At 42.3% G+C, this 21,123-nt stretch overlaps 1 protein-coding gene across 1 annotated transcript; it reads left to right on the top strand.

The window, feature by feature from the left end:
• The first annotated feature begins 212 nt into the window (after window positions 1-212).
• LOC119278131 lies at window positions 213-5,059 on the top strand. The gene is made up of 14 exons (XM_037559486.1): window positions 213-371; window positions 1,374-1,792; window positions 1,876-2,025; window positions 2,138-2,350; window positions 2,509-2,729; window positions 2,830-2,922; window positions 2,995-3,105; window positions 3,196-3,534; window positions 3,608-3,670; window positions 3,740-3,829; window positions 3,912-3,995; window positions 4,089-4,199; window positions 4,501-4,746; window positions 4,833-5,059. The coding sequence occupies exons 6-14, from the start codon at window positions 2,920-2,922 to the stop codon at window positions 4,851-4,853; spliced, it is 1,068 nt and encodes a 355-aa protein (XP_037415383.1). The 5' UTR covers window positions 213-371; window positions 1,374-1,792; window positions 1,876-2,025; window positions 2,138-2,350; window positions 2,509-2,729; window positions 2,830-2,919; the 3' UTR covers window positions 4,854-5,059.
• Window positions 5,060-21,123: the final 16,064 nt, after the last annotated feature.

Raw genomic sequence — 21,123 nt, 5'->3', positions numbered from 1 at the left:
ATATATCCAAATTTCCCTCCAGTTCTCGACCATGGCGCTTACTTTTCCCTCCAATTACTTTCACGCTTACTTTTCCCTCCAACTAACTAAAAAAGGCTAGATAAATTGGGTCTCAAACCCATCCACATCCAGCCCAGCCGCCCACTGTTCGGCGGCTACCTCGCCGCACTCCAACGCAGCGGCCGCCACCTGCACCCCCCCCCACCCTTCCCACCCCCATCTCTCAACCCCCGTAGGATCTGCCGCTTCCTCGACCTGCATCGGCGCCGCTTCCTCGATCTGTCCCGGCGCCGTTTGGATCGTTGCGGCGACGGCTTCGTCGGTTTTCAGCTCCGCCACCTACATCCTGAAGGGGTACGATCTCGTGGCTGGTATGGATCTGAACGCCACCCTTCCCTGATCTGATTGCTACGAATTCTCTGAGGTATGCTAGGTGAAACACCACTGTAGTGATGCAGGGGCGGGGACAGGGAGAGGCCTGCAGGGGTTCCCCTGCCAATCGCTCGCTCCCTCAACAATTCGTAGCACAGTGTGTACTGTAGATGCCTAATGGCCGTGGCTAATTGCATAATTAGCCCATACGTAGACAAATAATTAAGCAATCACATATGTTGAAAAGCCCATAAACCATATAAGGTTGTGTCTGACTATAGTTTTGCGATGTGCCAATGCCTAATCCACTAATCAGGTCGATCCATTGATATACGTGCGTGTTCTACACTTCTGCTAGATCGATCCATTGACTATTGTTTAAATTTGATCAGACTTCCTGAGAAACTAGAAGCAAACGGCGCGCTTTGCTGCGCCCGCTCCAAGCTTTTTAACATGTCTAGTTTGCAATCTGGGCACACAAAACAAATCTGGGCTCATTCGGCTCCTTTGTCATTTTCTTTGATGCCCTAAGACTATCATGATCAAACCCAACTCTGCTCTTCAATTCGATGCAGCCGATCTACTGTAACAGTTTCGCCTGCGTAAATTGAACCATTAGGATAAAAAATGACTGAAATTACGAACAGAGTAAATGCTTAAGATTTGCACCATCACCTGATGATACTATGTACTTTCAATTTCCCTTCTGTTTAGGGAAGCAGTGAACATCATCAAGCCCTGTACACTTTTCAACTTAAACCTGTCCTTAATCCATATGTCGAGAGCGTTATATCTTAGTGTGGGTGTGGCTGGACCCATGGTCTTGTACCTCATCTCTCTGTTTTAAGTTATGATAAGCTGATAGTGTATTGACGTGCTACTGTGTACTTCTCTGCCCTCTCCATTCACATGTCTATTGGCAAATTAAATTGTCCCTGTTATGTCATTAGTTAATTTGGCTTTACTTGTAATGATTTAATTGACATTTTTATATAACTTAGGATGGCGACGGACATGTTGACCATATACCTGCACTATGAAGATACAAATCAGGAAGCCAAAATTTTACAAAGATCCATGATGAGACGTGATGTCTCGTATTACGACTTAATCTTGATGATCGAAGAAGTTGGCTTTCAGGCAATTGACTTTCTGTACTATGCGAAAAAAACCCGTCTAGGCAGCTCCTACTTAGTTCACATTTATGATGAAGGTCTTGTGATGAAAATGTTGTCCGACCCTGAGATTGTGAAAGCTGTCCATCTGTATGTGTCGAAGGAGAAGGCTGACGACCATATTGCTCCGCCTAGCAAGCAAATTGATGTTGCTCCATCTAACCATCCAAATGAGAGTGTTCTCTTACAGGACGGTGGTGTCTCTGCTGAAGGGGCAGGGCAACTTACTACGCAAGGGCCGCAAAGTATCCCTCTTGAACCATGCTTATTACATATCTGTATCTACTGTTGTAATTATTGGAATAAAAGATGTGTGGTTGTTCTGCAGGACCACCACGTAGGTCAAAAAGGTTGAATGTGATTCAGGTTACGGACCAACGTGATGATGCAGATGGAGACTGTAACAATGGTGAGCAATTCCCACAAGGTCATGAATCACAAGCATTGGTCGATGAAGAGGGTCAAGTTCACAATCAAGGTAACAACCTATTACATTTTGTGCTTCTATTAATTAACTTGCATATGCTTAGTATCGAAAGAATAATCGGAGGGCGTCATTTCATTAGTACTTTTCTTAATTAATCTTGTAGTAGACAAGGAAGTACGCAAGCGCAAGAGAACAAGCTTGCCAATTGTCTGGAACATGCCAAAGGGGCAGAGAATAGTTGTGAAATGCAATGAAGATAGCCAGCCTATAGGAGATGAAGGTGCAATCTTGGGGAAGTTTCTGGGCACGGTTGCTAGAAATGGAGGATTTTGCCCACTAAACCTAAATGATTGGCGTCATGTCAAAAAGAATAGTGGTGAGGAAACAATATTGCAGTGCGTACATGTACTTCGCAATTAACAAGAAAACAAAATATGTTATTTGCTACCCTTCTATTTATATCTAATTTGTCTACATGAGATGTAGTGTGGTCTGCATGTCTATTTACATCCATTCATTATTTTGTACTTTCAGACAAAGTTCGTGTATCCTCGATCATGTGAAAAATGGATACTCAAATCAATTGGAAGAGACTGGAGGAAATTTAAGTCTAGTTTGAAAGATGCTTTCTTCAAACCCGCCATTGAAAAAATCCAAACATCAAGCGAAAGGCTTTGTATAAGCTCTGTCCAGAAGATGTGGACGACGATCAATGGCGTGGGCTTGTTAAATATTGGAAGTCCAAAAAAGGAAGGGTAATGAATGTGATACTGTACTTTCCTGTTTTGACATTTAAATGTGAGTTCTCAGGCTTATCTTAAAAGTTGCATTTACGATATGATTACATCATAACAGGCCCTTGCTGAGAAGAACATAATTAGTCGTTCCCTCGTGAAGGATTCACATAATGCTGGCACAAAGAGTTATGCTTGTTGGGGCGAAGACATGGTGAGTAATCTTGATTCCTGAAGTGTTGTCCTGTGTCTCTTTTGTCATATGGGTGCTGTTTCTGTTTTGTAGAGGCAAGCTGATCCTGAAAAGAAACGACCACACAGATCAAAGGTTTATTTAGCAACTCACAAGAAGAAGGACGATGCTGATGCTAAAAATAAAGATAGAAATAAGCGCCTGGTAGGCAATTAATATAGAAATTATCTAATTGTTCTCCGGATCAAGTTATGGTTCAATCTAACTAGTGTATGCATGATTCGTTTCTTATAGGATCGATTGGAGAATCTAATAACCGAACGACCAGAGTTGGCACAAAATTTGAATGGAAGAGTCGCATGGGAAGGTGATGCCCTGCAGGAAGTGTTAGGGAAAGAAAAGATTGGACAAGTGCATGGCATGGGTTTGCTTCCAACTCCTAAGCAAGTCTACGGTCGGACGCCACGGTATCTAAAGAACATCAATATGACTACAACTGATGGATCACCATATGAAGTTGAACATGGCGTTTGGGAGGTAATAGCAAAGATGAAGGAGCATATAAAAAAGCAAGACCAGATTATTAAAGATATGAATAACAAAGAAGGCTATGTCAATAATGGCATAGAAGAGGTAAAGGACTTCTTTATCCCACCCTTTGCATGCATTTCTATCAATAGTTTACTCAGATTTGTTAGTTCTGTAGGAAAACCTCCAATCAAATGATAATGGTATTTCTCGGTCACCAGTACTGCTTGGTAAAACAAAGGTAATGTTAATAAATGCCTACATCATTGCTTGTCACTCGAAACCTTCATATTAATATTTCAGTTTGTAGAGAATCCAGTGCAATGGACCCATTGAGGCACGCTCGTCTATGCAACATGACATTCCTGAGGATAATAATTTATCATGTTCGCATGAAAAGGTTATTCCTGTAGTTACTCTTACTCATGTCACAAAGAATATAAAATAATTGCTTGCTTACCATTGTTGTGTCATGGAACTAGGTTGGCGACCATGATGTCAACCAATTACAAATTCAACAAAATTCATCAACACCACAAGACCTTGTTATTGATTCTGTGCTAGAGGTAATTTTCGTGCCTTTTGAGTTTTGAAGTTGTAGCTTTCTGTAGCTTCAAGGTATGAATATCATTCCATCTAATATTATTGTATCTTGGTAGGTGAGGGAAATGAGGAATATTACGGGTGAATCTGTTTCAAGACCGAACCAGCAAAGGACTAGAACTGAACACCCACACCGCTCAAAAAGAAGGCGTTCTTCTTCCATCAAGGTAAAGATTCACCAAGTAGCATGGTTTAGTGCACCCAAATTACCAACCCAAACCCTCATTATCATGTCTGCTTGAAAAATGGATTTTATTACAATTTTTGCTCAATCTGCTATATGCAAGTAAACGATAAATTTAACCAAGCGTGAGCTTGCGAGGTGACCTTGGGCATTAGAATTCGTTGCCGGGTCCAGTTTATTTAGTTTCTTAGGGCACCTTAGTGGGTTGACATTAAAAAGATCTCATATTATTCATGCAAGTTATATTATCATGTCTTAGAATTCTAATATTGATCATAATATAGGCTGCTTCCAAAGTAGTCTTAAAGACTTCAACATATCCCAACAAGCGGAATGTTGCGTATGGTACTATTCGGAGTACTGATCGAAGAACTAAGGCTGGTGGTATTGAGTTAGGTGCTGAATTTGCTCTTGTGCGCATAGACGAACCTATTCTTGATAATGAGGAGTTGGTAAGGGAAGTTTCTGATTGCAAGACAATTGGCGAGGCTTTCACTTCAGGATACTTAATTGCCTGGCCTTCAACTTTTGTAAGTTACAATCTTCCCTTCCACATTCTGAAATCATATTTGTGTCATTTAATCACACATATCTAAGGTGCAATTTTCTTCTACAGATTCGAGAGAAGGATGGTTGATTTGCTGTTGAATTCTTGGATCAAGAAGCAAATAAAATCTGAAGATTTTAGCTACCAATAGTTGTAGTTTAAATTGATAGATTTAAAAGTGTAATATCATCCTGAAGATCTTTCTCTTTCATCGAATTGATGCAAATGCGACAGTGTAATATTCCCCATAGTTGTGTTTTTTATCCTCAAAATTACATGACTGGTATCTTTTATTGTAATGCACTCTTCTATATTCGTAATAAATATCTTCGTACGAATTTCTGTATGTGTACTGCTTCAGTTTAAATATCATTTTGATATGCTGCCAAGCATAATAATAAAATGATTAACAATTTATGCAATTGCATTTATTTTATTAAATAAATTTATATTCCATAGAATGGGTATCCAATTTTCTGGTTACTAATAAAAAACAAATACATTAATTATGTTACCATATTGACATAGTAGTGTTACTGATGGTGTTACTATAGCTACAAAATTTGTTACTAGAGTAGTTGACAACTATAATTATAGTGTTACGATACATGGATATTATGTTACTAGTTGGGTTCCGGTGCTAAAAAAATGTGTTACCAGTTGTGTTATGATAGTTACATAAACATGTTACCACCGATGTTCTATGTCTATCAAAATATGTTACTATCGGTGTTACTATAATTACAAAAGTGTGTTACCGGTGTGTTCGGTAACACATAACACACATGTTACTATAATGCAACTGTAACACATTTTTTAACATATGGTAACAATTATTATGTGTGACAGTTGACACCACTTAGTAACACGGTCTAATGGAACACATTTCAAACTGTGTTACTATATGACCCAGTAACACACTTTTGGACCTGTAGTAACACAAGACGGTGTTACAAAAGGTCTGTCCTCTTGTAGTGTCATCTGGCCCGCGAGGGGAGTGTATGATCTCGAACAGGGCCTCTTCTCCCTCTTTGCCGGTATTGTCCGTCATAGCTTTTATTTAACTAATCTAGAAGAAATATAAAACAATTTAGTATGCAAATTACAATGCATGCATGCAATCAATAAGGAAAAACTGAATCATATTACATAATATGCATCGTCTCGAATAATATATAATCTCGAATGCATCGTCTCGAATACATCGTCTTGAATACATCGTCTCGAATAATATATAATCTTGAATAAATCGTCTCGAATATTATATATCGAATACATCACTAGCTAGCTAGCTAATTGATAACCCACAAGTATAGGGGATCACAACATTTTTCGAGGGTAGAGTATTCAACCCAAATTTATTGATTCGACACAAGGGGTGCCAAAGAATATTCTCAAGTATTACCAGTTGAGTTGTCAATTCAACCACACCTGGATAACTTAGTATCTGCATCAAAGTATTTAGTAGCAAAGTAGTATGGAAGTAACGGTAACAGTAGCAAAAGTAACATTAGCAGTTTTGTAGTAATTGTAACAACAACAACAACGGTAAAGTAAATAAGCAAAGAGCAATATGTGAAAAGCTCGTAGGCATTGGATCAGTGATGGATAATTATGTCGGATGTGATTCCTCATGTAATAGTTATAACATAGGGTGACACAGAACTAGCTCCAGTTCATCAATGTAATGTAGGCATGTATTCCGAATATAGTCATACGTGCTTATGGAAAAGAACTTGCATGACATCTTTTGTCCTACCCTCCCGTGGCAGCGGGGTCCTAGTGGAAACTAAGGGATATTAAGGCCTCCTTTTAATACAGTACCGGACCAAAGCATTAACACATAGTGAATACAGGAACTCCTCAAACTATGGTCATCACCGGTAAGTATCCCGATTATTGTCACTTCGGGGTTAACGGATCATAACACATAATAGGTGACTATGGACTTGCAAGATAGGATCAAGAACTCACATATATTCATGAAAACATAATAGGTTCAAATCTGAAATCATGGCACTCGGGCCCTAGTGACAAGCATTAAGCATAGCAAAGTGATAGCAACATCAATCTCAGAACTTAGTGGATACTAGGGATCAAACCCTAACAAAACTAACTTGATTACATGGTAAATCTCATCCAACCCATCACCGTCTAGCAAGCCTATGATGGAATTACTCACGCACGGCGGTGGGCATCATGAAATTGGTGATAGAGGATTGTTGACGATGACGACGACGTCGGATCCCCCTCTCCGGAGCCTTGAACGAACTCCAGATCAGCCCTCCCGAGAAAGATTAGGGCTTGGTGGCGGCTCCATATCGTAAAACGCGATGAATCTTTCTCCCTGATTTTTTTCTCCACGAACGTGAATATATGGAGTTGGAGTTGAGGTCAGTGGAGCTTCAGGGGCCCCATGAGGCAGGGGGCGCGCTCTAAGGGGGGAGGCGCCCCCACCCTCGTGGACAGGGTGTGGGCCCCCTGACGTTGATTCTTTCGCCAATATTTTTTATTAATTCCAAAAAGTTGCTCCGTGGATTTCCAGGTCATTCCGAGAACTTTTATTTCTGCACAAAAACAACACCATGGCAGTTCTGCTGAAAACAACGTTAGTCCCGGTTAGTTCCATTAAAATCATGCAAGTTAGAGTCCAAAACAAGGGCAAAAGTGTTTGGAAAAGTAGATACGACGGAGACGTATCAACTCTCCCAAGCTTAAACCTTTGCTTGCCCTCAAGCAATTCAGTTGACAAACTGAAAGTGATAAAGAAAAACTTTTACAAACTGTGTTTGCTCTTGTTGTTGCAAATATGTAAAGCCAACAGTCAAGTTTTCAGCAAAGATTATGAACTAACCACATTCACAATAACACTTAGGTCTCATGTTTACTCATGTCCATGATCAACTAGCGAGCAATAGTAATAAATCTCCGATGACAACACTTTCTCAAAACAATCATAATATGATATAACAAGATGGTATCTCGCTAGCCCTTTCTGAGACCGCAAAACATAAATGTAGAGCGCCTTTAAATATCAAGGACTGACTAAACATTGTAATTCATCCTAAAAGAGATCCAGTCATAGTCGTACCCAATATAATTTAATAGTAACGCATGCAAATGACAGCGGTGCTCGCCAGCGGGTGCTTTTTAATAAGAGGGTGATGATCTTGGGGAACGTAACAGAAATTCAAAATTTTCTACGCATCACCAAGATCAATCTATGGAGATTCTAGCAACAATAGAGAGGGGAGTGTATCTTCATACCCTTGAAGATCGCGATGCGGAAGCGTTGCAGGAACGCAGTCGGTGGAGTCGTTCACGAAGCGATTCAGATCGCGGCCGAATCCGATCTAAGCACCGAACAATGGTGCCTCCGTGTTCAGCACACATGCAGCCCGGTGACGTCTCCTGCGCCTTGATCCAGCAAGGAGAGAGGGAGAGGTTGGGAAGACTTCATCTAACAGTAGCACAACGGCGTGGTGGTGATGGATGAGCGTGGCACTCCAGCAGGGCTTCCCCAAGCACTACGAGAGACAAGGAGGGAGAGGGGTAGGGCTGCGCCAGGAGAGAGGAAAACTCATGTCCTTGGCAGCCCCAAAACCCCCACTATATATAGGGGAAGGGGAGAGGGGGCCGACCCCTCTAGATCCCATCTAGAGGGGGGCAGGAGGGGAGGCTTGCCCCCCAAGCAAGGTGGAGGCGCCCCCTTCCCCTAGGGTATTCAAGCCTAGGAGCCTTGGGCCCTTGGGGAGGGGCACACCAGCCCACTAGGGGCTGGTTACCTCCCATATTCAGCCCATCAAGCCCCCCGGGGCAGGTGGCCCCACCCGGTGGACCTCCGGACACCTTTCGGTGGTCCCGGTACAATACCGATAACCCCCGAAACTATTCCGGTGACTGAAACTGGACTTCCCATATATAAATCTTTTCCTCCGGACCATTCCGGAACTCCTTGTGATGTCCGGGATCTCATCCGGGACTTTTAACAACATTCAGTAACCACATACAAACTTCCCTTATAACCCTAGCATCATCGAACCTTAAGTGTGTAGACCCTACGGGTTCGGGAATCATGCAGACATGACCGAGACAACTCTCTGGCCAATAACCAACAGCGGGATCTGGATACCCATGTTGGCTCCCACATGTTCCACGATGATCTCATCGGATGAACCACGATGTCGGGGATTCAATCAATCCCGTATACAATTCCCTTTGTCAATCGGTATGTTACTTGCCCGAGATTCAATCGTCGGTATCCCAATACCTCGTTCAATCTCGTTACCGGCAAGTCACTTTACTCGTTCCGTAATGCATGATCCCGTGACTAACCACTCAGTCACATTGAGCTCATTATGATGATGCATTACCGAGTGGGCCCAGAGATACCTCTCCATCATATGGAGTGACAAATCCCAGTCTTGATTCGTGCCAACCCAACAGACACTTTGGGAGATACCTGTAGTGCACCTTTATAGTCACCTAGTTACATTGTGACGTTTGGTACACCCAAAACACTCCTACGGTATCCGGGAGTTACACAATCTCATGGTCTAAGGAAATGATACTTGACATTAGAAAAGCTTTAGCAAACGAACTACACGATCTTGTGCTATGCTTAGGATTGGGTCTTGTCCATCACATCATTCTCCTAATGATGTGATCCCGCTATCAATGACATCCAACGTCCATGGTCAGGAAACCATAACCATCTATTGGTTAACGAGCTAGTCAACTAGAGGCTCACTAGGGACATGTTGTGGTCTATATATTCACACATGTATTACGGCTTCCAGTTAATACAATTATAGCATGAACAATAGACAATTATCATGAACAAGGAAATACAATAATAACCATTTTATTATTGCCTCTAGGGCATATTTCCAACAGTCTCCCACTTGCACTAGAGTCAATAATCTAGTTCACGTCACTGTGTGATTGTAATGAATTCAACACCCATGGGGTTTGATCATATCTCGCTTGTGAGAGAGGACATTAGTCAGTGGGTCTAAACCTTTCAGATCCGTGTGTGTTTTACAAATCTCTATGTCATATTGCAGCTTCCACGCTCTATTAGGAGCTATTCCAAATAACTGTTCTACTATACGAATCCGGTTTACTACTCAGAATCATCCGGATTAGTGTCAAAGTTTGCATCGATGTAACCCTTTACGACGAACTCTTTTACCACCTCCATAATCGAGAAAATTTCTTAGCCCATTAGTTACTAAGGATAAGTCTGACTATTGTCCTGTGATTCATTCCTGGATAACTCTTGTACCCCTTGACTGACTTATGCCAAGGCACACTTCAGGTGCGGTACACAACATAGCATACTGTAGAGCCTACGTCTAAAGCATAGGGGACGGCCTTCGTCCTTTCTCTCTTTTCTGCCGTGGTCAGGTCTTGAGTCTTACTCAATACTCACACCTTATAACACAGCCAAGAACTCCTTCTTTGCCGATCTATTTTTAACTCCTTCAAAATCTTGTCACGGTATGTATTCATTTGAAAGTACTATTAAGCGATTTTGATCTATCCTTATAGATCTTTGATGCTCAATGTTCAAGTAGCTTAATCCAGGTTTTCCATTGAAAAACACCTTTCAAATAACCCTATATGCTTTCCAGAAACTCTGCATCATTTCTGATCAACAATATGTCAACAACATATACTCATCAGAAATTCTATAGTGCTCCCACTCACTTCTTTGGAAATACAAGTTTCTCATAAATTTTGTATAAACCCAAAATCTTTGATCGTCTCATCAAAGTGTATATTCCAATTCCGAGATGCTTACTCCAATCCTTAGAAGGATTGCTGGAGCTTTGCATACTTGTTAGCATCTTTCAGGATTGATAAAACCTTCTGGTTGTATCACATACAACCTTTCCTCAAGAAAATCGTCGAGGAAACAATGTTTTGACATCCTATCTGCAAGATTTCATAAATAATGCAGTAACTGCTAATATAATTCTAACAGATTCTTAGCATCGCTATGAGTGAGAAAGTCTCATCGTAGTCAACTCCTTGAACTTGTCAGAAAACATCTTAGCGACAAGTCGAGCTTTCTTAATGGTGACACTTACCATCATTGTCCGTCTTCCTGTTAAAATCCATCTGTACTCAACAGCCTTACGACCATCGAGTAGTTCTTCCAAAGTCTATACTTTGTTTTCATACATCGATCCTTTCTCGGATTTTACGGCCTCGATCCATTCGTTGGAATCCGGGCCCACCATCGCTTCTCCATAGCTCGTAGGTTCATTGTTATCTAGCAACATGACCTTCAAGGCAGGATTACTGTACCACTCTGAAGTAGTACGCATCCTTGTCACCCTACGAGGTTTGGTAGTAACTTGATCCAAAGCTTCATGATCACTATCATAAGCTTCTACTTCAATTGGTGTAGGCGCCACAGGAACAACTTCATGTGCCCTGCTACACACTAGTTGAAGTGATGGTTCAATAACCTTATCAAGTCTCCACCATCCTCCCACTCAATTCTTTCGAGAGAAACTTTTCCTCGAGAAAGGACCCGTTTCTAGAAACAATTACTTTTGCCTCTGGATCTGAATTAGGAGGTATACTCAACTTTTTGGGTGTCCTATGGAGATGCATTTATCCACTTGGGGATTGAGCTTATCAGCATGAAACTTTTTCACATAAGCATCGCAACCCCAAACTTTTAAGAAACGACCACTTAGGTTTCTCTAAACATAGTTCACACGGTGTCATCTCAACGAAATTACATGGTGCCCTATTAAAGTGAAAGCGGTTGTCTCTAATGCCTAACCCATAAGCGATAGTGGTAATTCGATAAGAGACATCATGGTATGCCCCATATCCAATAGGGTGCATCTATGATGTTCGGACTCACAATCACACTATGGTGTTCCGGGTGGTATTAGTTATGAAACAATGTCCACAAGGTCTTAATTGTGTACCAAACTCGCAACTCAGATATTCATCTCTATGATCATATCACAGGCATTTTATCCTCTTGTCACGAAGATCTTCAACTTCACTCTGAAATTACTTGAACCTTTCAATAATTCAGACTTTTGTTTCATCAAGTAAATATACTCAACATCTACTCAAATCATCTATGAAGTAAGAACATAATGATATCGACTACGTGCCTCAGCACTCATTGGATTGCACACATCAAAATGTATTACTTCCAACAAGTTGCTTTCTTGTTCCATCTTACTCAAAACGAGGCTTTTCAGTCATCTTGCCCATGTGGTATGATTTGCATGTCTCAAGTGATTCAAAATCAAGTGAGTCCAAACTATCCATTTATATGGAGTTTCTTCATGCATATGTACCAATAGACATGGTTCACATGTCTCAATCTTTTCAAAAAAGAGTGAGTCCAAAGATCCATCGACATGGAGCTTCTTCATGCGTTTTATACCAATATGACTCAAATAGCAGTGCCACAAGTATGTGGTACTATCGTTACTATCTTATATCTTTTGGCATGAACATGTGTATCACTACGATCGAGATTCAATAAACCATTCATTTTAGGTGCAAGACCATTGAAGGTATTATTCAAATAAACAGAGCAACCATTATTCTCCTTAAATGAATAAATGTATTGCGATAAACATAATCCAATCATGTCTATGCTCAACGCAAACACCAAATAACAATTATTTAGGTTTAACACCAATCTCGATGGTATAGGGAGCAAGCGATGCTTGATCACATCAACCTTGGAAACACTTCTAACACACATCATCATCTCACCTTTAGCTAGTCTCCGTTTATTCCGTAGCTCTTTTATTTCGAGTTACTAACACTTAGCAACCGAACCGGTATCTTAATACCCTGGTGCTACTAGGAGTACTAGTAAAGTACACATTAATATAATGTATATCCAATATACTTCTGTCGACCTTGCCAGCCTTCTCATCTACCAAGTATCTAGGGTGGTTCTGCTTCAGTGACCGTTCCCCTCATTATAGAAGCACTTAGTCTCGGGTTCGGGTTCAACCTTGGGTTTCTTTACTAAAGCAGCAACTAATTTGCTGTTTCATGAAGTATCCCTTCTTGCCCTTGCCCTTCTTGAAACTAGTGGTTTCACTAACCATCAACAATTGATGCTCCTTCTTGATTTCTACTTTCGCAGTGTCAAACATTGCGAATATTTCAAGGATCATCATATCTATCCCTGATATGTTATAGTTCATCACAAAGCTCTAGCATCTTGGTCGCAATGACTTTGGAGAAACATCACTATCTCATCTGGAAGATTAATTCCCACTTGATTCAAGTGATTGTTGTACCCAGACAATCTGAGTACAAGCTCAATGATTGAGCTTTTCTCCCTTAGTTTGTAGGCTAAGAAACTTGTCAGAGGTCTTATACCTCTTGACGTGGGCACGAGCCTGAAATCCCAATTTCAGACCTCGGAATATCTCATATGTTCCGCGACGTTTCAGAAACGTCTTCGGTGCGTCAATTCCAAACCGTTTAACATTACTGAACTATCACGTAGTCATCAAAACGTGTATGTCAGATGTTCGCAACATCCACAGACAACGTTTGAGGTTCAACACATCGAGCGGTGCATTAAGAACATAAGCCTTCTGTGCAGCAATGAGGATAATCCTCAGTTGACGGACCTAGTCCGCATAATTGGTACTATCAACTTTTAACAAAAGTTTATCTAGGAACATATCTAAAACATTAGAACTAAAACACGAGCGACAACATAATTTGCAAAGACCTTTTGACTATGTTCAGGATAATTAAGTTCATCTAATCAAATTATTTGATGAACTCCCACTCAGATAGACATCCCTCTAGTCATCTAAGTGATACATGATCCGAGTCAACTAGGCCGTGTCCGATCATCACGTGAGACGGACTAGTCATCATCGGTGAACATCTTCATGTTGATCGTATCTACTATACGATTCATGCTCGACCTTTCGGTCTCTTGTCTTCTGAGGCCATGTCTGTACATGCTAGGCTCGTCAAGTCAACCTAAGTGTTTCACGTGTGTAAATCTGGCTTACACCCGTTGTATGCGAACGTTAGAATCTATCACACCCGATCATCACGTGGTGCTTCGAAACAACGAACCTTCGCAACGGTGCACAGTTAGGGGGAACACTTGCTTGAAATTTTAGTGAGGGATCATCTTATTTACTACCGTCGTTCTAAGCAAATAAGATGCAAAAACATGATAAACATCACATGCAATCAAATAGTGACATGATATGGCCAATATCATTTTGCTCCTTTTGATCTCCATCTTCGGGGCGCCATGATCATCATCGTCACCGGCATGACACCATGATCTCCATCATTATGATCTCCATCATCGTGTCTCCATGAAATTGTCTCGCCAACTATTACTTCTACTACTTATGGCTAACGGTTTAGCAATGAAGTAAAGTAATTACATGGCATTATTCAGTGACGCGCATGTCATACAATAAATAAAGACAACTCCTATGGCTCCTGCCGGTTGTCATACTCATCGACATGCAAGTCGTGATTCCTATTACAAGAACATGATCAATCTCATACATCACATATATTTCATTCATCACATCCTTTTTTGCCATATCACATCACATGGCATATGCTGCAAAAACAAGTTAGACATCCTCTAATTGTTGTTGCAAGTTTTTACGTGGCTGCTATAGGTTTCTAGCAAGAACGTTTCTTACCTACGCCAAAACCACAACGTGATATGCCAATTGCTATTTACCCTTCATAAGGACCCTTTTCATCGAATCCGATCCAACTAAAGTGGGAGAGACTGGCACCCGCTAGCCACCTTATGCAACAAGTGCATGTCAGTCAGTGGAACCTGTCTCACGTAAGTGTACGTGTAAGGTTGGTCCGGGCCGCTTCATCCCACAATAACGTCGAAACAAGATAGGACTAGTAATGGTAAGCATATTGAACAAGATCAACACCCACAACTACTTGTGTTCTACTCGTGCATAGAATCTACGAATTAGACCTAGCTCTGATACCACTGTTGGGGAACGTAGCAGAAATTCAAAATTTTCTACGCATCACCAAGATCAATCTATGGAGATTCTAGCAACAAGAGAGAGGGGAGTGTATCTTCATACCCTTGAAGATCGTGATGCGGAAGCGTTGCAGGAACGCGGTCGGTGGAGTTGTTCATGAAGCGATTCAGATCGCGGCCGAATCCGATCTAAGCACCAAACAACGGTGCCTCCGCGTTCAACACACGTGCAGCCCGGTGACGTCTCCCGCGCCTTGATCCAGCAAGGAGAGAGGGAGAGGTTGGGCAAGACTCCATCCAACAGCAGCACAACGGCGTGGAGGTGATGAAGGAGCGTGGCACTCCAGCAGGGCTTCGCCGAGCACTGCGAGAGACAAGGAGGGAGAGGGGTAGGGCTACGCCAGGAGAGAGGAAAACTCATGTCCTTGGCATACCCAAAACCCCCACTATATATAGGGGAAGGGGAGAGGGGCCGGCCCCTCTTGATCCCATCTAGAGGGGGGGCAGCCAGGAGGGGAGGCTTGCCCCCCAAGCAAGGTGGAGGCGCCCCCTTCCCCTAGGGTATTCAACCCTAGGTGCCTTGGGCCCTTGGGAAGGGGCGCACCAGCCCACTAGGGGCTGGTTACCTCCCATATTCAGCCCATCAAGCCCCCCGGGGCAGGTGGCCCCACCCGATGGACCTCCAGACACCTTTCGGTGGTCCCGGTACAATACCGATAACCCCCGAAACTATTCCGGTGACTGAAACTGGACTTACCATATATAAATCTTTACCTCCGGACCATTCCGGAACTCCTTGTGATGTCCGGGATCTCATCCGGGATTCCTAACAACATTCGGTAACCACATACAAACTTCCCTTATAACCCTAGCGTCATCGAACCTTAAGTGTGTAGACCCTACGGGTTCGGGAATCATGCAGACATGACCGAGACAACTCTCTGGCCAATAACCAACAGCGGGATCTGGATACCCATGTTGGCTCCCACATGTTCCACGATGATCTCATCGGATGAACCGCGATGTCGGGGATTCAATCAATCCCGTATACAATTCCCTTTGTCAATCGGTATGTTACTTGCCCGAGATTCGATCGTCGGTATCCCAATACCTCGTTCAATCTCGTTACCGGCAAGTCACTTTACTCGTTCCATAATGCATGATCCCGTGACTAACCACTTAGTCACATTGAGCTCATTATGATGATGCATTATCGAGTGGGCCCAGAGATACCTCTCCGTCATACAGAGTGACAAATCCCAGTCTCGATTCATGCCAACCCAACAGACACTTTCAGAGATACCTATAGTGCACCTTTATAGTCACCTAGTTGCGTTGTGACGTTTGGTACACCCAAAACACTCCTAAAGTATCCGGGAGTTACACAATCTCATGGTCTAAGGAAATGATACTTGACATTAGAAAAGTTTTAGCAAACGAACTACACGATCTTGTGCTATGCTTAGGATTGGGTCTTGTCCATCACATCATTCTCCTAATGATGTGATCCCGTTATCAATGACATCCAATGTCCATGGTCAGGAAACCATAACCATCTATTGATCAACGAGCTAGTCAACTAGAGGCTCACTAGGGACATGTTGTGGTCTATATATTCACACATGTATTACGGTTTCTAGTTAATACAGTTATAGCATGAACAATAGACAATTATCATGAACAAGGAAATACAATAATAACCATTTTATTATTGCCTCTAGGGCATATTTCCAACAGATGACTCAACAAAAAAGTAAATAGGTAGGCCCTTCATAGAGGGAAGCAGGGATTTGTAGAGGTGCGAGAGCTCGATTTTGACATAGAGATAAATAACATTTTGAGCGGTATACTTTCACGGTCAACATAACAACTGAGAGATCTCGATATGTTCCATGTTACACACATTATAGGCGGTTCCCAAACAGAATGGTAAAGTTTATACTCCCGACCACCAACAAGCATCAAACCATGGCTTGCCCGAAACAACGGGTGCCTCCAGCTAACAACAATCCTAGGGGGAGTTTTGTTTAATTATTTTGATTTGATTTGAGTATGGGACTGGGCATCCCAGTGACCAGCCATTTTCTCGTGAATGAGGACCGGAGTCCACTCCTCTTGAGAATAACCCGCCTAACATGGAAGATATAGACAACCCTAGTTGATACGTGAGCTGTTCGAGCATACAAAACATAATTTATTTGAAGGTTTGGAGTTTGGCACATACAAATTTACTTGGAACGACACGTAGATACCGCATATAGGAAGGTATGGTGGACTCATATTGAATAACTTTGGGGTTTATGGAGTTTGGATGCACAAGAAGTATTCCCTCTTAGTACAAGTGAGGCTAGAAAGAGACTGGGAAGCGACCAACTAGAGAGCGACAACAGTCATGAACATGCATTAAAATTAATCAACACCGAGTGCAAGCATGAGTAGTATACAATCCACCATGAACATAAATATCGTGAAGGCTATGTTGATTTTGTTTCAACTACATGCGTGAACATGTGCCAAGTCAAGTCACTCGAATCATTCAAAGGAGGATACCACCCTATCATACCACATCACAACCATTTTAATAGCATCTTGGCACGCAAGGTAAACCATTATAAACTCCTAGCTGATTAAGCATGGCATAAGAAACTATAATCTCTAATTGTCATTGAAAACATGTTTATTCATAATAGGTTGAATCAGGAACGATGAACTAATCATATTTACAAAAACAAGATAGGTCGAGTTCATACCAGCTTCTCTCATCTCAATCAGTCCATCATATATCGTCATTATTGCCTTTCACTTGCACGACCGAATGGCGTGGATAATAATAATAGTGCACGTGCATTGGACTAAGCTGGAATCTGCAGGCATTCAATTCAAGGGAGAAGACAATGTAATATGGGCTCTTGGTTAAATCAACAATAATGCATATAAGAGCCGTTTAACATTTTCATCATGGTCTTCTCCTCTCGACCCCCAAAGAAAAGAAAAGAAATAAAACTATTTACACGGGAGAGCTCCCAACAAGGAAAAAGAAGAACGAGAAACCTTTTTGGGTTTTCTTTTAATTATTACTACAAGCATGGAAAGTAAACTAGCTAAATGCTACAACTATTTTTTTTGTTTTTCTTAAGGTTTATCAAACACATAAGAAGAAAGTGAGAAAAATAAAATAAACTAGCATGGATAGTAGAATGAAAAAGTATGAGCACTGACAACTAGAGTGAGTGTGTGAACATGAATGTAATGTCGGTGAGAAATACGTACTCCCCCAAGCTTAGGCTTTTGGCCTAAGTTGGTCTATGCCCATGGATGGCCTGGCCGATATCCGAAGTTGTAACTAGGGTCGTACTGAGATCCAGCAGCCATTGCCTCACGAGCTGCAACCTGGAGGCGAGCTTCCTCCGTCCTCCTCTCATACCCGTTCGCCTCCTCCCTGGTGATAACATATCTTCCTTTTGCTTGATAGTCAAAGAAGGCAGGAGCAGGGAGAGTAATATGGACAGCGCGACATCTGTCAAAGATTAGTAGATACTGGAGGATTTGTTCATTCCTCTCAAGACAATGATGATTAACCATGGCTTATAATCTAAATAACTGGGAGGCAACTCCCTATCATTTTCATGTGCGGGTATACCAAGATAACTAGCCACACGGGTCGCATAAATCCCTCCAAACAAATCTCCATCTAAACCATTATTATGCAACCTACGTGCAACCATTGCCCCCAAGTTATATTGTTTATCACCTAATACAGCACCCTTGAGAACACTAAGATTCGGGACACACATGTGACAAGCTTCATCTTTAGCGTTAATGCATCTACCTATGAAGAGAGCAAAATAGTGTAAAGCAGGAAAATGAATGCTCCCTATGGTAGCTTGTGCTATTTCTCTAGACTCCCCCACAGTGATACTAGCAAGAAAGTCTTTATATTCAGATTTACGAGGTTCATTGACACTACCCCATTGCGGGAGTTTAGAAGCAGTGGTAAAATCTTCTAAGTCCATGGTATAGGATTTATCATAAAGATCAAACAGGACAGTGTGAGAATTGCTCGAAAATGAAAATTTAAATCTTCTCACAAAGGAATCACTAATAAAGATCAAATCATGCAAGTTAGAGTCCAAAACAAGGGCAAAAGTGTTTGGAAAAGTAGATACGACGGAGACGTATCATTAATAAAGATCGAATACTAGAGAATAATCTAGGCCACTCGCGATCCCTGAGGCGGGGGCGGAAGACACCCAAAGAGAAGGAACCATCACAAGATCATAGCTCCGGTCATCTCCCCAAAGAACCTGCCAGGTATTAGAGAACCTAACGTCCATAGCAGCCATGTAGCGACGGACGTGCTCGTCCTCCTCCCTGACACGACAACCCACCACCTCCGGCGGGGTCGGCTCCCTCCGCACCGAAAGTGGCCCAGGCGAATGTCACTAAAGGAGCTCAGGGATGACGACGGGACCCGGGGGCGGGTTCCTCACCAAATGGCGAGCCCCTGAAGGTAGCACCTCCCAGTGCCAGCCCGGCGGAGCCCAGTCCCGGACATGGGTCCTCTGAAGCAGGACGTCGTCGCAAACGGGTCGACGGCAACGATGCGGGCCAGGTATCGTCAAGAACAAATACTATACGCCGCAAAATTAACATTTTTTAAATGATTGGATTGTGATTTCTTATATGGAAATTCTAAGTTTCTATAACTAAAATTATAAGAAACTACAAAAACATCGATCATCGTCTAACAATTTGAAATTAATCAAATTCATCTAGCTAAAACTAACATTTCTAAAATTTCTAACATTTCTAAAATTTCTAACATTTCTATATAACTAACATTTCTAACATTTCTATATAACAAACATTTCTATAACCTTAATATATCTAAAACTTTGACATTATACTATTTGAAATAATACCTTTGTATAAAAAACAGAAAAAACCTTTGACATTATATCTAAAATTTCTATATACTATTTGACATTAATCTAATATAATTAATTAATTCATCTAAAACCTTTGTATAAAAACAGAAAAAACTAAAAACTAAAAATTAAAAACAGAATCTAGTGCAAAAGATGAACAAATTGTGTGTGTGCGCGCGCGCATGCGGGTGCACCTACGGCGTCGGCGGAGCGGCGGCTTTGATTGGAGGAAGGAGAAGGGCCGGGAAGAGGGGCTCACAACGCGGGCGAGGTCGAGGTGACGGCGACAGAGACGGTGAGGTCCAAGGCGACGGCGATAGTGAGGCGAGGGGACAGCGACGGGCCAGTGCGGCGACGGGGGCGGTGCGGAGTCGACGGGACCGACGCGATGAGAACGGGGGCGGCGCAGAGTCGACGGGGACGATGCGACAGGGGCGGCGCAATAGGGGCGACAACGGCGCGGGACGGAGCGGCGGCGACGGTGCGGGCGGAGCGAGCAGAGAGAAGTGGTGAGCAACTAATTTTTTTTTTGAAGAGTTGTTTATATAGTTGGGACCTTTAGTACCGATTGGAGCCACCAACCGGTACTAAAGGGCTGTTTTGGCCAGGCGAAGGGGCGGGAATTGCACCCCCTTTAGTACCGGGTGGTGGCTCCAACCGGTGCTAAAGACCCCCCCCTTTAGTATCAGTTGGAGCCACCACCCGGTACTAAAGTGTGTGCGCTGGCGCAGTTGCGGTGCGGAAGTTTAGTCCCACCTCCCCTAGCGAAGAGCGGACACACCTGTTTAAAATCCCCGGCGCGGGCGAGGTATCGAACTCCTCCGTATAGCAGGCTTCTGGGCCTAACTCTGCCGATCTTCCCTGTGAGCCTATTGGGCCTTGCAGGCCTGCATCATAGCCCAACTAGAGGTGGTTTCTAGTCATATGCAGGCTGCTGCGGCCCAGTAGGCGGGCTTTTTTATTTATTCATTTCCTTTTTTCTTTTTTCTGCTTTCTTTATTTTCTTTTATTTATGTGTGAATTTTGTTCTGCTGTATTTAGAATTTATTTGTGAATAATTTTCTTTAGGTTCAAAAAATTACAAAATTTCTGTTAGTGCGAGTAGTTTTCAAATTTGAATAGTTTAAATTTGAATTATTTGAAATTTGTGTGAATCATAGTCATTCAACTGTGGTATAGGAGCATACAACATCACCTTGGCAGGAATCTTCTTCCTGGGGTGCTCGCCCTCGACATCACTAGGGTCATCGTTGCTGATCTTATAGCTCAATGCACCGCATACCGGGCACGCGTTCAAATCCTCATACTCACCGCGGTAGAGGATGCAGTCATTAGGGCATGCATGTATCTTCTGCACCTCTAACCGTAGAGGAAAGATAGCCTTCTTTGCTTCGTACGTACTCTCAGGCAATTCATTGTCCTT

Source organism: Triticum dicoccoides, chromosome 3B (assembly GCF_002162155.2).
Source record: "Triticum dicoccoides isolate Atlit2015 ecotype Zavitan chromosome 3B, WEW_v2.0, whole genome shotgun sequence".
NCBI classification, from domain to species: Eukaryota; Viridiplantae; Streptophyta; class Magnoliopsida; order Poales; family Poaceae; genus Triticum; species Triticum dicoccoides.
This window is presented reverse-complemented; position numbering and strand designations above follow the sequence as displayed.